Genomic DNA, 17,992 nt, shown 5'->3' on the forward strand with positions numbered 1-17,992 from the left:
TCACGCTTATTCGTTTTCGAGATTTTCTCGACCGTTCCCATCTCGCGAAGTTCTCCAGAGAATCTTAAGTGGAATTAAAATCATAGGCAACCGAAAATAAACTGCAATACGAGTGAAAATTACATTCGACATACCAAAATGATACGAGGATTGCTACCGAGGTTTTAAGACAAAAAAATAAAAATTTATAATAGTTTTTGAAAATATTCTCTATTAAGATCAATATACTTGTGCATGCGTTCGATCCAATTTTTTCATGCCGATTGAGGTACCTCCAAAACAGTGGTCGCCAAACTTTTGAGTTAGTGACCCATCTTAGCATTTATAAACCTTTTAGAGAGCTACCTAGGAATATTGGGACAAAGAAAGTACACAAAATGGAATTTTTGGACTAGTTTATTACAAACGAACAGTATTTTGCGTATTTTGAATTTTCCGCATAAAAAACCTTTTAATTTAAAAATAGTTAGGTTAGGTTACGTTATGTTTGGTTAGATTAGATTAGGTTAGGTTAGGAGACAATGATGATAATCGCATTGATGAGAAAGTATTAACTCTATGATAATCATTTATAATTATTCTTCTATTTACCGTAATAAACATTTCAAGCTGAATACAGGGATTGAAGATTGAAGTTTCCTGAGGGTTTACAAGGGCGTCTACAGGGGTTATGCAAAAAGTAAATGAGTGTGTTTGTTTTTGCGCGTATAAGCTCTAGGGGGGTTTAGAAAAAGCGAAGAGATTTTAAAGGGTACACGAAAAGTAAGGTATATACAATGTCATAATGTTATTTCTAGTTATGAAACAGGTGTAGACCAATTTCGCTTCAAATGATTTTAATATTGAATATTATAGAGAAAAGGAATGTGCGCAATTTATCCAACGATTACATCATAACTATACAGACAGGAGTAAACTTGTTAAAATATGATACAAATGCGTGAAAATGGAATGTTATGATATCTGGTCATAATTGTTAGTAACAGATTAGATTGTACGAAATCGTATAAAATATAGTTTCGAGGAATATGGTATTTGGATTCACAAAAACTACAAAAACTACAGTAAGATTTTCGAAGGAAACACCCCTCCGATTTCGTTAAAATTTTAGTATGTTATAGAGAAAATTATGCTGAAAAATTTGATACATACATGTAGGGCGTGGAAATCATCCCTTCACATAGTTTTTCAACTTTGAAGCTCCAGAAAAATAATTTATACATCATAGTTTAGCTTCGCATGTCTTTTTCATGGTCAAACACGAATCAAAAAAAAAACAAATATTGATAGATTTGCTAACGATAGTCGTATGTAAACAAACTAGACTAAATTCACTGCAAATTTTTTGACACATGATGTCATCATTAGGTAATGAAGACATGCGAAGCTAAACTACGATGTATAAATTATTTTTGTTTTTCTGAAACTTCAAAGTTGAAAAACTATGTGAAGGGATGATTTCCGCCCCAAATTTTTCAGCATAATTTTCTTTATAACATACTAAAACTTTAACGAAATCGGAGGGGTGTAACCTGATCAAGATAATTATCAAATAAAACACTGTAAAGATTTAGTTGATACAGTATACCTTGGTTAGGACAGGAAAATATTCCAATTAAATATCCCAGCAGCAACAATCTTTTTCGTAAATTCACTATATTTGTAATACATATCTCGATAAAAAAAGTAGATGTGTCCATCAATAAATTTGAATGATGATGTTACATGTGAAGGAATACCAGGAAATTTATCGTTTATTAACTATCGACTTACTATTTCTGTAGGATCTTCAACAAATTCCAAGTATGAAGAATTATCGTAAAATAGAAAAGTCCTACCGCTATTTGTTTGAAATATTGTATTGATAAAAGTATAAGGAGATAAATTTAACGAAAAATCGTCAATGACATTCAAATTAGGAAAGGATGCATTGTATATTCGAAGCTATAGTTTGTCAAAGGCTACCAAATTCTCTGCACCTACCGGAAATCATCACATTCCTTTTCTCTATAATATTCAATATTAAAATCATTTGAAGCGAAATTGGTCTACACCTGCTTCATAACTAGAAATAACATTATAACATTATATACGATTAGATGATCATCGTCACATTCCTTTTTTCATAATATTGAAATTTCAAATGTAGAACCCTTTGAAAAAAAAAATCAGCTAACTGCATAATATCCCCCCACGTAAACACTACTTTCTTGTGGGTCTTCTAATTACTTCTTGTGTATACCTTACTTTTCTAAAATTTTAACGAAATTGGAGGGGTGTAACCTAATGTAGATAATTACCATTTCTTTTTATAAATAATGTAATTACCCTGTATATTATTTATTGGTAAAAATCAAAATTATTTTCCATGTAACCACCTTATATTCTGCGTGATATAAAACATTAGAATGATAATTGCGTTTCCTTCGAAAATCTTACTTTAGTTTTTGTGGTTTTTGTGAATCTAAATACCATATTCCTCGAAACTATATTTTATACGATTTCGTACAATCTAATCTGTTACTAACAATTATGACCAGATATCATATCATTCCATTTTCATGCATTTGTATCATATTTCAACAAGTTTACTCCTGTCTGTATAGTTATGATGTAATCGTTGGATAAATTGCGTATGCACCTGCCGGAAATCATCATCTTTTCTCTATAATATTCAATATTAGAATTATTTGAAGCGAAATTGGTCTACACCTGCTTCATAACTAGAAATAACATTATGACATTGTATACGATTAGATGATCATCGCCACATTCCTTTTTTCATAACATTGAAATTTCAAATGTAGAACCCTTTGAAAAAATAATCAGCTCACTCCATAATATCCCCCCACGTAAACACCACCATCCCCCCCCCCATCTCTTACAATCCTCTTTCTTTCTCCTGGGTCTTCTAATTACTTCTTGTGTATAACTTACTTTTTGTGTAACTGGAAACTTCTTCATATCGGTAGCCATCCGCCTGTTCATCCGACCCAGTGTCACAGAACATACTTACAAGTAACTACTCATTCATTCGAACGTATCAACCGCCTCTTCAAGTGTACAAAAACGTTGACCTCGTAATTTATTTTTGATCTGCGGGTATACGAAGGGTACCATTGGGTACCAAACAAAGACTGTACGGTGGACGACCCATCAATTGGATGCACAATATAGAGGAATTTTTCACAGTTATACATAGCAGATAAAATATTTGAATAACTTACCACGATTAATTTCTTCGATGCCATCAAAATTGGGCGATAAAATGGTATCGTCTATATCCAGATCATTTGTCAAATGATCAACGGTAGGTTCCTCTGATACAGCATCGGATGGAGCAGGTGGTTTATCAGGCTGATTTTCAACATTTTCCTGTTTGGAACTTTCATCCACGCTTTCCAATTCTTCTTTTATAACTGCCAGATTGCTGGTTGGCGGTTTATCTGTCGTATCGGGATTATTATTGAGCGGCGAGCTCTGCTGCTAGATACAAAAAAAAATAGATAAAACATCGATTCATCGTATTCAATACAATCTTCAATTACAATGAAAATATTAATGTGGAATCCAATAGTGTTAGAAGTATTATTACTTCGGAAGCAGATCTTGAAGTATTGTTACTATGGAAGCAAACAACGATTTTTCAAAATAAGTCAAAACAAGTCAGAAGTAATTACTTGAAATGTCTTCAGATAGCGAATCAGACATTCCGTTTGAAGTAAGAGCAAATGCTGCAGTGGGTACAAGGGTGTCGCCAAGGGGGAGCAGAGAGGCAGTTGCTCCCTCTCTAGAGGTCAAATGTAGCTAGCCGCAAAGCGACCAAAATCCTAAGGGGGTGCGAGAAATTGACTTAATAAACTCCGCATCTCATGACAAATTAAGGTTTAACGTATATTGTAGAAAGTATTGAAGTATTAATTATAGTCCGAGAGCCGGCCGCTGAAAAAGGCAACTGGTCGGTTAAAGGACATGTATTATTGGAAAAGGTATTACTCAAATAGACGAAAACAATGATATAGGAGTTATAGACCCCAGTCAGTCTCTTGACTAGGCAACAATTTTTTGGTTTCTTAAATTTTGATATAGTTGCTTAGCTTATTAGATGAAGCATGACTTTGGTATCAAATGGAAGCTTGAACTTTCTAGTTTTAGAAAAAAAAAGGTTGCCTAGCATCTGGCTGTTAGAAATTTTGGCAGCCCACTTTGAAGACGGCCAACCCGAGTGTATCCTATAAGATACTCCATAAGAACGTTATACCTTAATCTATGTATTTTCCATTAAATTTTATGAACTTATTTTTCATATTTAAAATATAATAATGTAATTAATTGTTTTTTCAATCAATTTTTTTCAATTAACACGTAAGTAACTAAAACGTAGACAAAACATAGAAAATATAATATTTAAAACGTAAGAAAAGAATCGGAGACAAATATATTTTAAAATTTTAATATTTCTTAATTTTTTTAATACTTTTGTTTTAAATATATTTTTAAACGTGAAAAATATAAATGAGGAAATGTATTGGAGATAAATATATGTTTAAAATATCTCCCAAAATTTCTAGCAGTCACAGGCTAGGCAACATTTTTTTTTCTTCTAAAACTAGAAGAAAGTCCAAGTTTTCATTTGATACCAAAATCATGCTTGAACTAATAAGCTAAGCAACTATACCAAAATTTTAAAAATTGAGTACTACCTTTTCCAATAATATATGTCCTTTAACCGATCAGGTGCCTTTTTCAGCGACCGGCTCTTCGCCTATAAAGTAGAAGATGGTATTGTGGACAATGCCATCTGTAAGTGTTCATAAGAAACACCATCAGACAGTTTAATAAATAGACTACAATCCTTGTAAAACGGCTACTTCCATAATTTCTTTCATTCTCGGGATTATGTTGGTAGCCAAACACTCGGCTTTGATAGAATCCGTTGTCGACGTACTCCAACCTGTAGTCAAAGTCTCGGAACACGTTAAAAGGATTTTACTTTTAATTAAAAACTACCGTGAAAATTCGGAAAAAGTAACAGACGAAATTATAAAGGAAACTGCTGTTGTTGCAGAGAAATTCGCACCGGAGGAGGACATCAATGCCGCGTATTATGGGAAAACAACGTCATAGAAGCAATCATCCAGCATAATAGTCCCAGAGCTGGCTACAAAAAACAGGGTCGATAAGGTGCGCGCCATTTCAGCTTGTAAACTGGCGGTTCCCACTTAATACATCACCGAACGCCTCTTCTTAAGGTCAGCACAGGTCGGATATGAAAATGCCAGCCGGTTTTCCCGGACGAAAAAATTGGCTGAAAAACCTCATAACGGGCGCGCGTGAAACCTTTAGTAACGTGGGGTTCAAACCTCAAATAAGAGCGGTGTAATACCGCAAGAAATTTTGCGGGTCGGAAAACCCCCGAAAAAAATTGAAGAAAATCGGCGTATATTTGAAATGAAAATTTTTCATATTCGGCTTAATGGAAAATTATTTTTGATGTCTCCATTCAAAATACCTGTTTGAGCTACCCGAAATTTAAAAAAAAATCATCAAGATACGATGAAAACTCGCTGAAATATAATCATTTTTTATCGCGCGCCAAACAGGTATTTTGAATGGAGACATCAAAAATAATTTTCCATTAAGCCGAATATGAAAAATTTTCATTTCAAATATACGCCGATTTTCTTCAATTTTTTTCGGGGGTTTTCCGGCCTGCAAAACTTCTTGCACTATTACACCGCTCTTATTTGAGGCTTAAACTGCACGTTACAAAAGGTTTCGCGCGCGCCCGTTATGAGGTTTTTCAGATGAGTTTTCCGACACTTTCGATCACTTCTTACGAGGGTTTTCCGGCCTGCAAAACTTCTTGCGCTATTACACCGCTCTTATTTGAGGTTTGAACCCCACGTTACTAAAGGTTTCACGCGCGCCCGTTATGAGGTTTTTCAGCCAATTTTTTCGTCCGGGAAAACCGGCTGGCATTTTCATATCCGACCTGTGCTGACCTTAAGAAGTGGCGTTGGGTGATGTATTAAGTGGGAACCGCCAGTTTACAAGCTGAAATGGCGCGCACCTTATCGACCCTGTTTTTTGTAGCCAGCTCCCCGTCTAAAAGCCCTTCAGAATACTGGAAGAGGTCTTCAGTAATACCATACTTGGATTCAATTATCACCTCCCTTGAAGTACGTTTTGCTGAAGAAAACGCGCCATCATTCGCATTATCTAAGTTACACCCGGCACAGATGCAAAGAATGAAATCGAACTTTGGCAGCAATTGTGGCACCATAGGCTCAATCTAACGAATCTAGCAGTTTTTGATGATGTAAAAGAAGCAAATTTACCTTTACCATGCACGACCTGTACAGTAGAGCGATTCTTTAGCAGTCTTAGAAGACTTAAGACATGGCTAAGAAGCACCGTGGCAGAAGATCGCCTTAATGATCTGGCCATGATGAGTGTACACAGAGCTATACTAAATAAAACCTAAATAATTTTGATGATAAAGTGGTTGAAAGTTTTGCAAAAAATCCCCGCAGGTTATGTTTTAATTAAATACTATTTTTGTTAAAATAAATAATTATTACTGTGTTTAAAAGTTTGATTTAGTTATTGTGCTGTCGAGGCAAAGACTTCCAAAGTTTGACGCTTCATGCTCTCGATTGTACCAGGCGTTCATATTATTTATAATCCCCCCCTTAGTCATAAACTGACGACACCTTTGAATGGGTAGTTAAATACATGAAAAATAAAGCCCACCAAAAATTTGAAAAATATAAAGAGCATCAAAGAAAAGGTACTACTTGATTTTTTTTGTTAATTTCCCTTCATTTTTTATAAAAACGATCAATTTTTTTATAATATTGTTGCTTATAACGGTAGGCATGACTAGAAGAAAAATGGGGGGCACATCATTTTCCCCATGTTTTGAGACCTCCTGAATATCTGTTTAAGCTACAATTCTAATTTTCGTCTCTCGAGCAATTGCTATGGGTCCGATTTGGTTCAAAATTAGCATACATGGCTTTTTTGGCGGCGGATTGATGTTATTAGAGTTGGGTTGAAAACAAATGAATATTTCGAGGGGTCGCAGCGCAAAAAAAGTGGTTTTTGACCTTTGCTCACCTCTGCAGGTCAAACGAAAAGCGACTGAAAAATTAAATTTCACATGTAGGTTCAATTAGTTGCGAGATGATTTCCTGTCTAAGGTCGAAACTTTCCATCTCCACCCCTGTCCATTTTATGGTCATTTTTGTTATATTTTCTTATTATTTGGTCAGAAAAAGATTAACTGGAGGGTTCGAACTTCGCATGCAAGTAGGGGTGATGTTGAAGAATTGTCTTTCTCAAGTTCAAAGTTTTCTTCTTCAGTTCTTCTAGCACAAAACGCCCGAAATCATTTTGATCGTTGTAATTGTTAAACTGGACCGCCTCCTATTTAATGAATAATACGAGTATGATCGTTGCTAGGGTGATTTTTTTTACTTCCCATTTTCGAAATTTCTTGTCATTATGACAATTTTTTCTCTGTTGTCAATTGGAATTAAACAAGAGGGTTCGAGACCACCGGGTCTATTGAAATTATGAATTTTCATTCGAGAGAGAGAGTTAACTTGTGAAATGAAAAGTTATTGAGGAATAGCAAATTTTCCATATAAAGAAATAAGATTGAGAATTGATATCATTTCCAAGAAATTTATTTTATGGAAAGATTTGTTTGTGTATTCTTCATTCGACGAAAAATTCGACTTTCGTGATAGAAGCTCTGCTGCTCACGGCTTTTTATATTTTTCATTGAATTTTTATTTTATTTGGCACTGTGAACCATCCTAAAAGTTAAAAGGTAAAAGTAGTGTTGATGAGGTAGACTCAAAATTTTATTCTCTACAACTATTATTTCAAACTTTTTTTGGTATTTAAAAAAAAATATTTTTGTAATACATATTTAAATTTATTTTTAATTTTGAAGTTTAATTCTACCCGTTTTAACAGAAATATCATTTTTTACAGTTTTTTTTTCTATACGATTGTTATTTATAACCATTTTTAGAAAATAAAAAAAAAGTTTCATTTCTTTTTAGTACTCTGAACCGCCCTAGTGGTGAAAGGGTGCGATATAAGTGAAAAAATTAGGTCTAAAATTACATACTTTTGTTTAAATTTTCAAAATTTAACCCAAAAATCATATTTTTTTTCATCCACCGGGGGTCGAGCATTTTTTTTTACTTTTCCCATAGTTTTGTACACATTTATTCCAATTGGATCCACAGAATTTCGGCCATATCTGCTAAATACCCGATTTCATAGTATTTCTGAGTTATATAATCCGACAACTTAGATAATTCGACACTGCCCTCCAAAGAGTTTGTCGGATTACCCCTAGGGTACACTGTATTCAAATTAGCATCTAAACCTGATTGATGGGTTAATATTATACCAGAAGATATACCTGTGGTGAACTGATGATCTCGAAGCTGTTACCGCTCTTGCTTTTTAGGGTGATTTTTAATGGAGGCAACTGAGCGCGGTCCAGGACGACGTAAGGCTGTTTAATATGGTGGAAAAGGTGGGCGTATAGAAAATGTTTGTTGGTAAAGTTTATATTGCAATCCCAGCAGCGAAGTGGAGAAATATCGTCATCAGAATCTAAAATTAAAAAAAATAAAAACAGTTAATGATGAAATTATACGAAATATCTAAATTTTCAGGAGATTATTTATTAGTTGAACGTGGTTCTTATGTGGATCACTAAATTATAAATCAATTTCGCTTTTCGTGAAAATACAACTGATTTCTCCGTTTTATTGAAGATACGCACAAGTACATCAGAAGAACTGTAAAACGATTCATATACGATACAGAACTTGTAAGAACACTTTAGTCCAGTCATTTAAGCTTAAATTAGGTAAGAATCTCGGAATTCGAGATACCCAGCTGTAAGTCTGTAAATACTTGTATATTGACACCCTAAAAGTTGTCTCAAAACCTACATATGGTAGGGTTTAAGCAACTATTAAATTTCAAGGTCAAATGTCACAAAAATCGGTTTTTTACGCTTTTTTTGGAAATATCTCATTTCCTATGGGTTTTTTGCTATTTGCATTTATTATCAATATTGTAGAATACAAAATTCTCTACAAATTTTGTTTAAAAAAAATTTTTATACGGTGAACCGTTTTCGAGATAGAAGACGGAGAGCACGCCGTCACGGCATCACTTCAGGTCAACCGGTGCCTCCGGTCGAAAACGCGCCTTATATAGTTGATGAACTATCGATAAATCAATGATTATAAATATTTGTGAAATAAGTTGGGAAAGGTGATGTAAAAACGGAGATATACTCGACTTAAAGTTTTGATAATTATCCTCATTCAAAAAAACATATTTTATTTCTGCACGCAGAAGTGGCTGTGACACTTATGCGCTTTTTAAGAAGGGAAAAAAATCATTTTTAAAAGTTTTTCAGAAACTGACAATTTTGGATGAGCTAGCTGCAGCATTTGAGAAAGAAAATTGTTCGGCCCAGAGATTATTAGAGAGTGGAACTCAAACCTTATTGGGAAATCTGTGAAAAGTCTCGATCATCTTCGTTATATGCATTACGTCAAATCTACAAAACTTAATAAACCTGTGCAGCTTACAAATATTCCACCAACAAGTGCAGCTGCTCATCAACATTTTAACCGTGTATATTATCAAGTTCAAACTTGGTTAGGACATGATTCGGACCCCCAGGTATGGGGTTGGGCAATGCGAAACGATTTTCTCGAGTCTATCATGACAATTTTACCACCTGCTCCCGAAGATTTGCTGAATACAATTTTCTGCAGCTGCAAGAGTGGTTGTGGTTCGCGATGCGGATGCAGGAAAGCGGGCTTGCAATGCTCTTTAGCTTGTGGCCAATGTAATGGGCAAGCTTGTCTCAATGCTCTACAATATCAAAGCGACATTAACGAAGATGGAACCTTTGACCCCGAAATCATGGAAGAACTTGACAAATGTCGTTGAAGACGATAATGAAGTCCAGTTTGAAATTTACCAGCAGCCAGAAGACGACGATGAAGAGGAAGAAGATGATTAAAATTATAAATTGTAGTTTTTGTACCCTTTATTCCATTTCTTTACTTTCAATAAAAATAAATGTATTCAATGATATTTTTTAATAAAAAGATTAATTCATAATTTATTTGTTTTTTTTTCATCATGTAAGAAGTTATTAATATTAATTAGGTTAAAATTCAAATATAATTCCTATATTTTCATTAACAATTCTGCAATTACATGGGCAGGTAAGTGTTGTTAAATAAATTAATACTGTGATGCTGTGACCGCGCGCTCTCCACCCTCTATCTCGAAAACGGTTCACCGTATAAAAATTTTTTATAAACAAAATTTGTAGAGAATTTTGTATTCTACAGTATTGATAATAAATACAAATAGCAAAAAACCCATAGGAAATGAGATATTTCCAAAAAAAGCGCAAAAAACCGATTTTTGTGACATTTGACCTTGAAATTTAATAGTTGCTTACACCCTACCATACGTAGGTTTTGAGACAACTTTTAGGGTGTCAATATACAAGTATTTACAGACTTACAGCTGGGTATCTCGAATTCCGAGGTAAACTTATTATAATGACTGGACTATTACCATTAAGATTGAAAACAATTGCACAGTTTCGATGAACGACAGATTCGAGGGTTGCTACTTAAGTTTTGTGGCAACACATGATGTTAATATGTCAAATCTGGCACTGCCATCGTAAAATTTGACATTTTTATTGGTGAACGTACTCAGAACGTGTTATCATACGAATGTGATTTGAGTTGATTACTTGAATCATTCATCTTGGTGAACAAATTAAATCACGAACATTTTCGCGCGCGATGATTTTTGAGGTGCGTTAAATCAACAGCAATGTGTCATTCGATTCACTTGGACTTTTCGTCATATAGCACCATCTGGAGTGAGCTTGATTCGTTTATTTTTCGAATTCAATCGTCATCGCACTTTGCTACAAGGTTATTAAGCTTATTCAATGTGAACCTTTCGCTGTTAAAAATGTTAGATACTGCATAATTTGACAATCGTTAAAAAAAGCTCGTGTCGATTGTTGCAAAGAAATGCTGGAAAATTCAATAGCGGTGCTTCAAACCAACAACAATGTACCGATCAACTTGCCTCGACTTTTGGTGATAAAGAACGTGTTTCGATGCTTTTCCGATTTCAATCGTGGTCGCACTTTACTACAGGACGTCTATAAGATCATGACAGGCGATGAATCATGGATCTATGCATATGAACCCGAAACTAAACAACAATCGACTGTATGGGTCTTAGAAGACGAACCAAATCCAGCAAAAGATGTTCGCACACGAAGCACTGGAAGACAATGGTCGGTTTTTTTTTAGAAATAAATGGATGTGGCCATCGTTCCATTAGAGTAACGTAGAACGGTCAACCCTGAATAGTACACCAGCTAGAAGTGTTTGAAAAAATCATGGAAACCAATCGCAGAAGATAAATCATCCTCCACCACGACAATGTGAGCTCTCACACATCAGTTTGAACTTAAACATTTTTGACCATTCGGGACATCGAATTGATGAATCATCCACCATACAGCCCTTTGTTGGTATCAAATGATTTTTTCATATTCACTCAGATCAAAAATAAATTGCGATGTCAACGTTTTTGAACACCCGAAGAAGGGATCGAAGCGTTCAATCACATGTTTTGGAGGTACCAGAGCAACGACTCGAGAAATATTTCGTAGATATCAAATATTTTCCGAAATTCTAGTTTATAATAATAAAAAATCGATGACAAAAATATTAGTTTCGATGGAAATGAACTTAAAGCGTTAAATTTTAGTGCCAACTTCCACAATTTTGAAAATACTCACCACTATTGGAAGCGCTTGTAGTTTGTTGTGAAGATAACATTTTGTGACTAAAACAAAAAAAAATAAAAGATAATAATTTAAAATAATAAGACGCTTTGTGGAAAATAAAAAAGAGAGTGTTATTGAAAATTATATGAAAAATTATATTATCGGGGTACATTTTGAACCCCCCTTAATTTTTAATAGTTGATATTTTTGGAACCGTCGTATATTGTCTCGAAATATTTCTCTACATTAAAATCTAAAACACCCAAAAACAAAAGAGTTTAATATAGGACAGACATCTTAGCATGTAGAAAATAGGTTAAAAGGTCATCAATACGATAAAAAAAAAATAAAATTGTTTTAACAAACCATGAAATATCAACAAATGTTCAAGTCTAAAAATTTAAAATTTGTCAAATACAAGAAAAAGAGATATGCTTCAGAGGAACGAGAGAGCTAAAAAAACTTTGAGTCAAATTCATAGTTCTATGTAATAAATTTCAATGCATACTAAGGAAAAATTTATTTTCATCTTGACATTTATGTTGTAGATTATCTATTGATTAATATAATTACGCAAATTGTCATTGTCAAGTCAGATTTTGATAAAGACCGAAATAAGTCGAAAGAGGTCTAAAAAGTAAAAATAAACAAAAATAAAGTCGTAACATGTTATTCTTGTAATATGCTATGGAAGTCGTATGTTTGGGAAAACGCAATAGTCAGTAGATTTTCACCGTGGCCTACACCAGTTCCATACGTAAACAAAATATTGCGTTACCATAGCAACGAACAATAAATTATTAGAAGTGTCAGTGTAAAGTTTGACGTCAAAAAAGTAAGCCAGAGTTACGCAATGAATTAAAAGAAAAAAGATGTACTGTACCTGTATTTAAAAGGGTTAAGAGGTAAACAGATTTACGAAAATATGCTTAATACCCTTGGTGATCAATGTCCTTCGTATGAGACCGTGAAAAATTGGACTGCAAGTTTTAAAAGAGGTAAATTTTCCATTGAAGATGATGACCGATCGGGAAGGCCAGATGACATGATTTTATCAGACCGTCGAATTGGGCTAAAACGGATATCTGAAGAACTGAAATTTCATACGAACACGTCAATTTGGACATTTGAAAAATTGCTGCAAAATGTATCCCCAAATGTTTGAATGTTGACCAAAAGCGTACAAGGGTAGAAGCATCGGGTTCGATCTGTGCTCGATTTGAAAACGATGTAGACTTCTAAAACCGAATTGTTACTATAGATGAGACTTGGGTACATTTCTAGGATCCAGAAACAAAGCAACAATCGATGGAATGGCGACACTCTGGTTCTCCAAGACCTAAGAAGTTTCGTGTCCAAAAATCTGCTGGAAAAGTTCTTGCATCAGTTTTTTGGGATTGCCATGGAGTAATCATGATTGATTTTTTGGATAGGGGTAAAACAATAACTGGAGATTACTATTCGACATTACTGACCACTCTACGGGTAAAAAATTAAAGAGAAAAGACGCGGAAAGCTATCCAAAGGTGTTTTGTTTTTGCAGGACAACACCCCTGCACACAAATCTCATGTTGCCATGCAAAAAATACGTGATTTGGGGTTTGAATTACTAGAACACCCCCTTTGTTCAGCAGATTTGGCTCCGTCCGACTATCATCTCTTTCCTCAACTGAAAAAAAGTTTAAAAGGTCGTAAATTTTCTTCCAACTAGGAGGTTATAATAGCTGTGGGAGTCTTGGTTACAGAGCAAGAAGAAACATTTTTTTGAAAGATCTAGAGACATTGCAGGTTCGCTGTAATAAATGTATCCAATTAAGAGGAGAATATGTTGAGTAATAAAATATTTTGACATTGAAATTTTGTTTGGTTCTATAGTAGACTAAGAATTTTTCAATATATCCCCGTACTGTAGTATCTTGGCATCTGATATCCATATATTTTACAGAAATAGCTCTTATTAGATCCGATATGTGATTTGTCACAAGGAAGTTATCTAAATAATGAATTCGCAAACTAGAAAAAACTCCCAAAAAATTTTTCATAGTCTGATATGGGATTTATGTGAATTATTTGATATTTTTTCAAATAAATTCAAATTATATTTCAATAACTCTTTCGAAGGTATGAATAGAATTACCCTCATCCTCATTTCCTAGTAAAAAATCTATAGCTTCAAATTTTTTCTTTCTTGGCTCTATAATGAGTGATCTATGTTGTTATTGATAATTGAAAATATGAAAGAAAATGATTATTAAACAATGAAAAAGGGTTATCATTAACAGTAAATAAAATACGAATTTTAATTCGTCAAAATAATAATTTATTTGAAATTAATCTATCAATATTTAGTGTTCCCTTCCTTGGCTCTAATAACAGCTTCCAATCGTTTTTTTATGGATCAAATAAACTCGATCTTGTTCGATGCTATCCCATTTTTCAGTGAACACCGTTTCGAGGTTCGATTTCGTGGCTGGTGCAGAATTTCTAGCCTCTCAAGTTCAACCTATAAATGCTTGATAGGATTCAAGTCCGATTCAAGGCGCAGGCTAATCCACTGCAGCAATTTCGACTTCCTGCAGATACTACCGTAAGGTTGTTGTCCTGCATTAAGATGAAGTTGTTTTCGTCGATGAAACTAGCGTAGGAAACGACGTGGTACCCTAAAATGTCTACTATGTTATACCGTTAAACACCCTGCTCTACCGCCAGTTTCAATAAAAACCAACTCGGTTTTTGCTTCCATTAAAATGACCACCCAAACTATCCAGGAAGCTCCTCCAAAAGCCACGTTTTCTTTTATGTAACACTACGCGAATATTACTTCATATCTTCAATAGACTCGTCCTCTTCGCTACCATGCAGGCACACTTTGCTTTCGTCTAAGAAGAGAACGGAGTCTTATTGTTCATCAGTCCAATTAATGTCTTCTCTGGCAAATCGTATATGGGCTGTTCGGTGGGCTGGGGTTCATTTGGGTCCAGTAGTTGACCTTTTGGCTCAAGTTTAGCTGCGTTACGTCTTCTTCTCATTATGCAGCCACTTCTCGTTTTTCTCTGAGTTTGTCAATGATTCGTTCACCTCTCCTCTTCTGAAACCGCGTCTTTGATAAAAGTTGCCAGTCTCTTTGTAACGACGGTATAATCAGGAAACAGCTGACTCTAGCCTTGTCGCAATAGAGAGACCGCTTGAGCACCTTTATCGGATAGAATTCTTGTTTATTATTGACGGAGTTGTCTATCGGTTGACGTTTGATGGTATGACAGTGATGAGTCAGGTAGATATTAAAGTATTAATAAGGGTCAGTTAACCCTAATTAGCAATATTGTAAACAAGCGTAAAAAGGATGGTCACAACACAATTTTGAGTTTATTTTGGGTGTCATTGACTTGCGATTACAGGAACGTCACCTGTGTCGATTTTTTGTTCACTAGTGTATATTCTTCGCTACCTTGAATCTATTGACAGACTTATCGGTTTTAGAAATTAGTGTTTGGCTCTCTCTTGCAAAAAACTGCAGTTTCTTTTGCATTGAATATTCGCTAAGGTTTGTATCCTCCATCAGCTATTACAAATTATTCAGATATCTTTTCGCTGCAGCAGTGCCTGCAGTTGCAGGTACTCCAGCCTGACCTTGAATTCATTGAATCAATCTGTACATACATGACCACAACTACCACCGAGTTTTTTAAAATGTGAAGATCCTTTGACTTTTCTCAGACCATTGGATCATTCAGCGGCAGCCTTTTTTGACATATTCAACATCATGAGTCACAACCTAACCTTGCCTAGCATATAAAAATATAACTTCATTAATAACGACTCAATCTAAATTTAATATGACTTATTTCAATTTCAAAAATCCTCAAAATTTAACAAAATCAATATTCATGTTTACTGACGAGTTTAAAAATTTTTAAGGGGTTATATCCTCCCCTTAGATCCACCACTGCATCCGTATAGTCTTAAAGTACTGAACATATTATGGAAAGCCATTTCCGGTATTGTTATCACTTTTGTATTAACAATAATAGGTCCTGCTCAACAGTTTTTACCAATAATTTATTTGTGAAATTTTTTCTAACAGTTTTATATAAATATTTTGGGTTTCCCTATCATTAAATAAAGGTTAGATAGTTGAAATACCTGGAAGTATCACATGAAATCTACGAGCCTCTACAATTTTTATAATCGTACAAATATTATGTAAAACTTTTTTTTCTATGATATAATTTATCTCTGAAGATGGTAATTTCGTTATCGAAACGCATGTAAACATTAATAATATCAAGAATAAATATTTAACAACAAGTGTATAGTATGAACAATATGGCTTAATCCGTCTCTGATCATCTGTTGTTATATTTAGAAACGGCCTTAGTTGAAGATTTTTTTTCTAAATAGATTTTATATTTACTATCACTTTTTATAAGAGTAATTTACTACCTAAAAATTATCATACATACAAAAAAGATGTAGGAATGGAATTGGGATATTGTTTAAAGTCTTGAACGCTGCTCTTATGGACCAAAGCAAATATTATACATAATTATAATATTGGTAAACTAGGTATATATACTAAAAAGGCAGACAACTAAATAAAAAAGTCACATTGTGACTAGACAAGGTAGATAAATAAAACTATAACCTAACAAAGCAAAAAATATGAATCTACGTTTATAACCTACCTGTATTAAATGAAACGCTTGAAGCAAACTGATCTATTTTGTGTTATTGTTAAATGTTTTATTCACAATTAATTTTCGAACGCCACACTATAAAAAAAATTAAGAAAAACTGGGAGTAAACAGAAAGCCTATCCTCCATTTTACTACACTTCATTATCTCCCAGTAAATAATGCTGTCTAGCGTTTTTACTGTACGTCAATAATAAGTAAAACATTACTTATAATCAGTATGTATAAAAGTGATAAATACAGATCTATTAAAACATTATCTTATTAAATCGAAGCGTAATTACTTGAGAAAAGCCAGAGTTAAAAAAATATATACAATATATATAAATCTGAGACAATCGGTTGTGTTATTGCATACGTCAGTCACATCAAATCATAATGATATCAAAAATACAAACGTACTCGCTTTGCATTGCGCAAGATACTATAGATTTAAAACCACAGTAAATACTCACAAGCATTGTTAACAGTTCGAGCAAACAACTTTGGCAATCACTTCAAAAATTATCCACTAGTTGTATCTACTATCCAATAAAATGTCACTGATATATCACTAAACTAATTATCGAAAATAGATTCACTAAGGACCGGCGTAATATTATTTATCGTGAATTATAATGAGTTGAATTCTATTCGTTACGGTAACGAAACTTTCCAGCGAGAAACATGCAACTGTTTAGTTCAGAAACCCAAGTACAGTGAACAACTGTCTCTGTCTAGCGCCCGAAGCTGTGAGGGGCGAGGGACGTAAGATAAGGGGTACAGCGGAGAGGAAATAGGCTGTGGTTGTGTGGGTTATAGCGCAGCTAAACCATTTAAAACCATTTGTGGTGGGGCGTCGTTGATGAAACTCGCGAAACTCTCTTTGTTCGAACCGGCTGGGTATGTGAAACTCGGTTCTCGCCTAGCAACAGCGGAGCGAGGAACGAGAGAGAGACGCAGTGAGGGGGGAAGGGAGATACGACGATTTATGCTGTTGAACAAATACAAATGGAAATGAGATACCATTAGGCGGTTTTATTATCGAGGATACCAATTTATCGCTGTAGCGCTTTAAAATTTTTAATTGGTTTAGAAACTACACAGAGTATTTAGGTTTTTACGTTTTATTATCGATATTTACAATCCAGTCGAGATACGTAATAATAAAAGGTGGACTAGTGATGTACCTGTATACAATAACTTTTATTGTATTTGATATTAAGTACGTGTCATTGTAATGACGTATCGATTTCTGGAATTTCAATGAGTTCTATTATGCAATTCTGCGAATTGTTAGTAAGTTCTACTAGAGACTAAGTTACTAAGTATGACCTTGTGGCGTTATTGATTTTTTTATTCTTCGAGGATACTAATGAAACATGTAGTATACTAAATTGAGCAAAATATACTATGTAGTAGAATATTC

General features: G+C 34.2%; 1 protein-coding gene across 11 annotated transcripts in view; it reads right to left on the minus strand.

Annotated features, from left to right (window-relative positions):
* Nucleotides 1-17,448, minus strand: part of LOC130444836 (cell surface glycoprotein 1-like) — a 46,396-nt gene extending 28,948 nt beyond the window's left edge. For 3 of the 11 annotated variants that reach the window (XM_056780114.1, XM_056780109.1, XM_056780105.1), the window contains exons 1-4: nucleotides 16,576-16,771; nucleotides 11,903-11,949; nucleotides 8,447-8,643; nucleotides 3,228-3,486 (exon numbers count right to left, since the gene is read on the minus strand). In XM_056780114.1, the coding sequence (XP_056636092.1) occupies nucleotides 3,228-3,486; nucleotides 8,447-8,643; nucleotides 11,903-11,942 (496 nt within the window). In that variant the 5' untranslated portion in view covers nucleotides 11,943-11,949; nucleotides 16,576-16,771. Of the gene's footprint in view, nucleotides 1-3,227; nucleotides 3,487-8,446; nucleotides 8,644-11,902; nucleotides 11,950-16,575; nucleotides 16,773-17,039 lie in introns of those variants that run through there. The other 8 variants (XM_056780110.1, XM_056780107.1, XM_056780116.1 and 5 more) reach the window with 6 other exon arrangements.
* Nucleotides 17,449-17,992: the final 544 nt, after the last annotated feature.

Source organism: Diorhabda sublineata, chromosome 6 (genome assembly GCF_026230105.1).
Source record: "Diorhabda sublineata isolate icDioSubl1.1 chromosome 6, icDioSubl1.1, whole genome shotgun sequence".
NCBI classification, from domain to species: Eukaryota; Metazoa; Arthropoda; class Insecta; order Coleoptera; family Chrysomelidae; genus Diorhabda; species Diorhabda sublineata.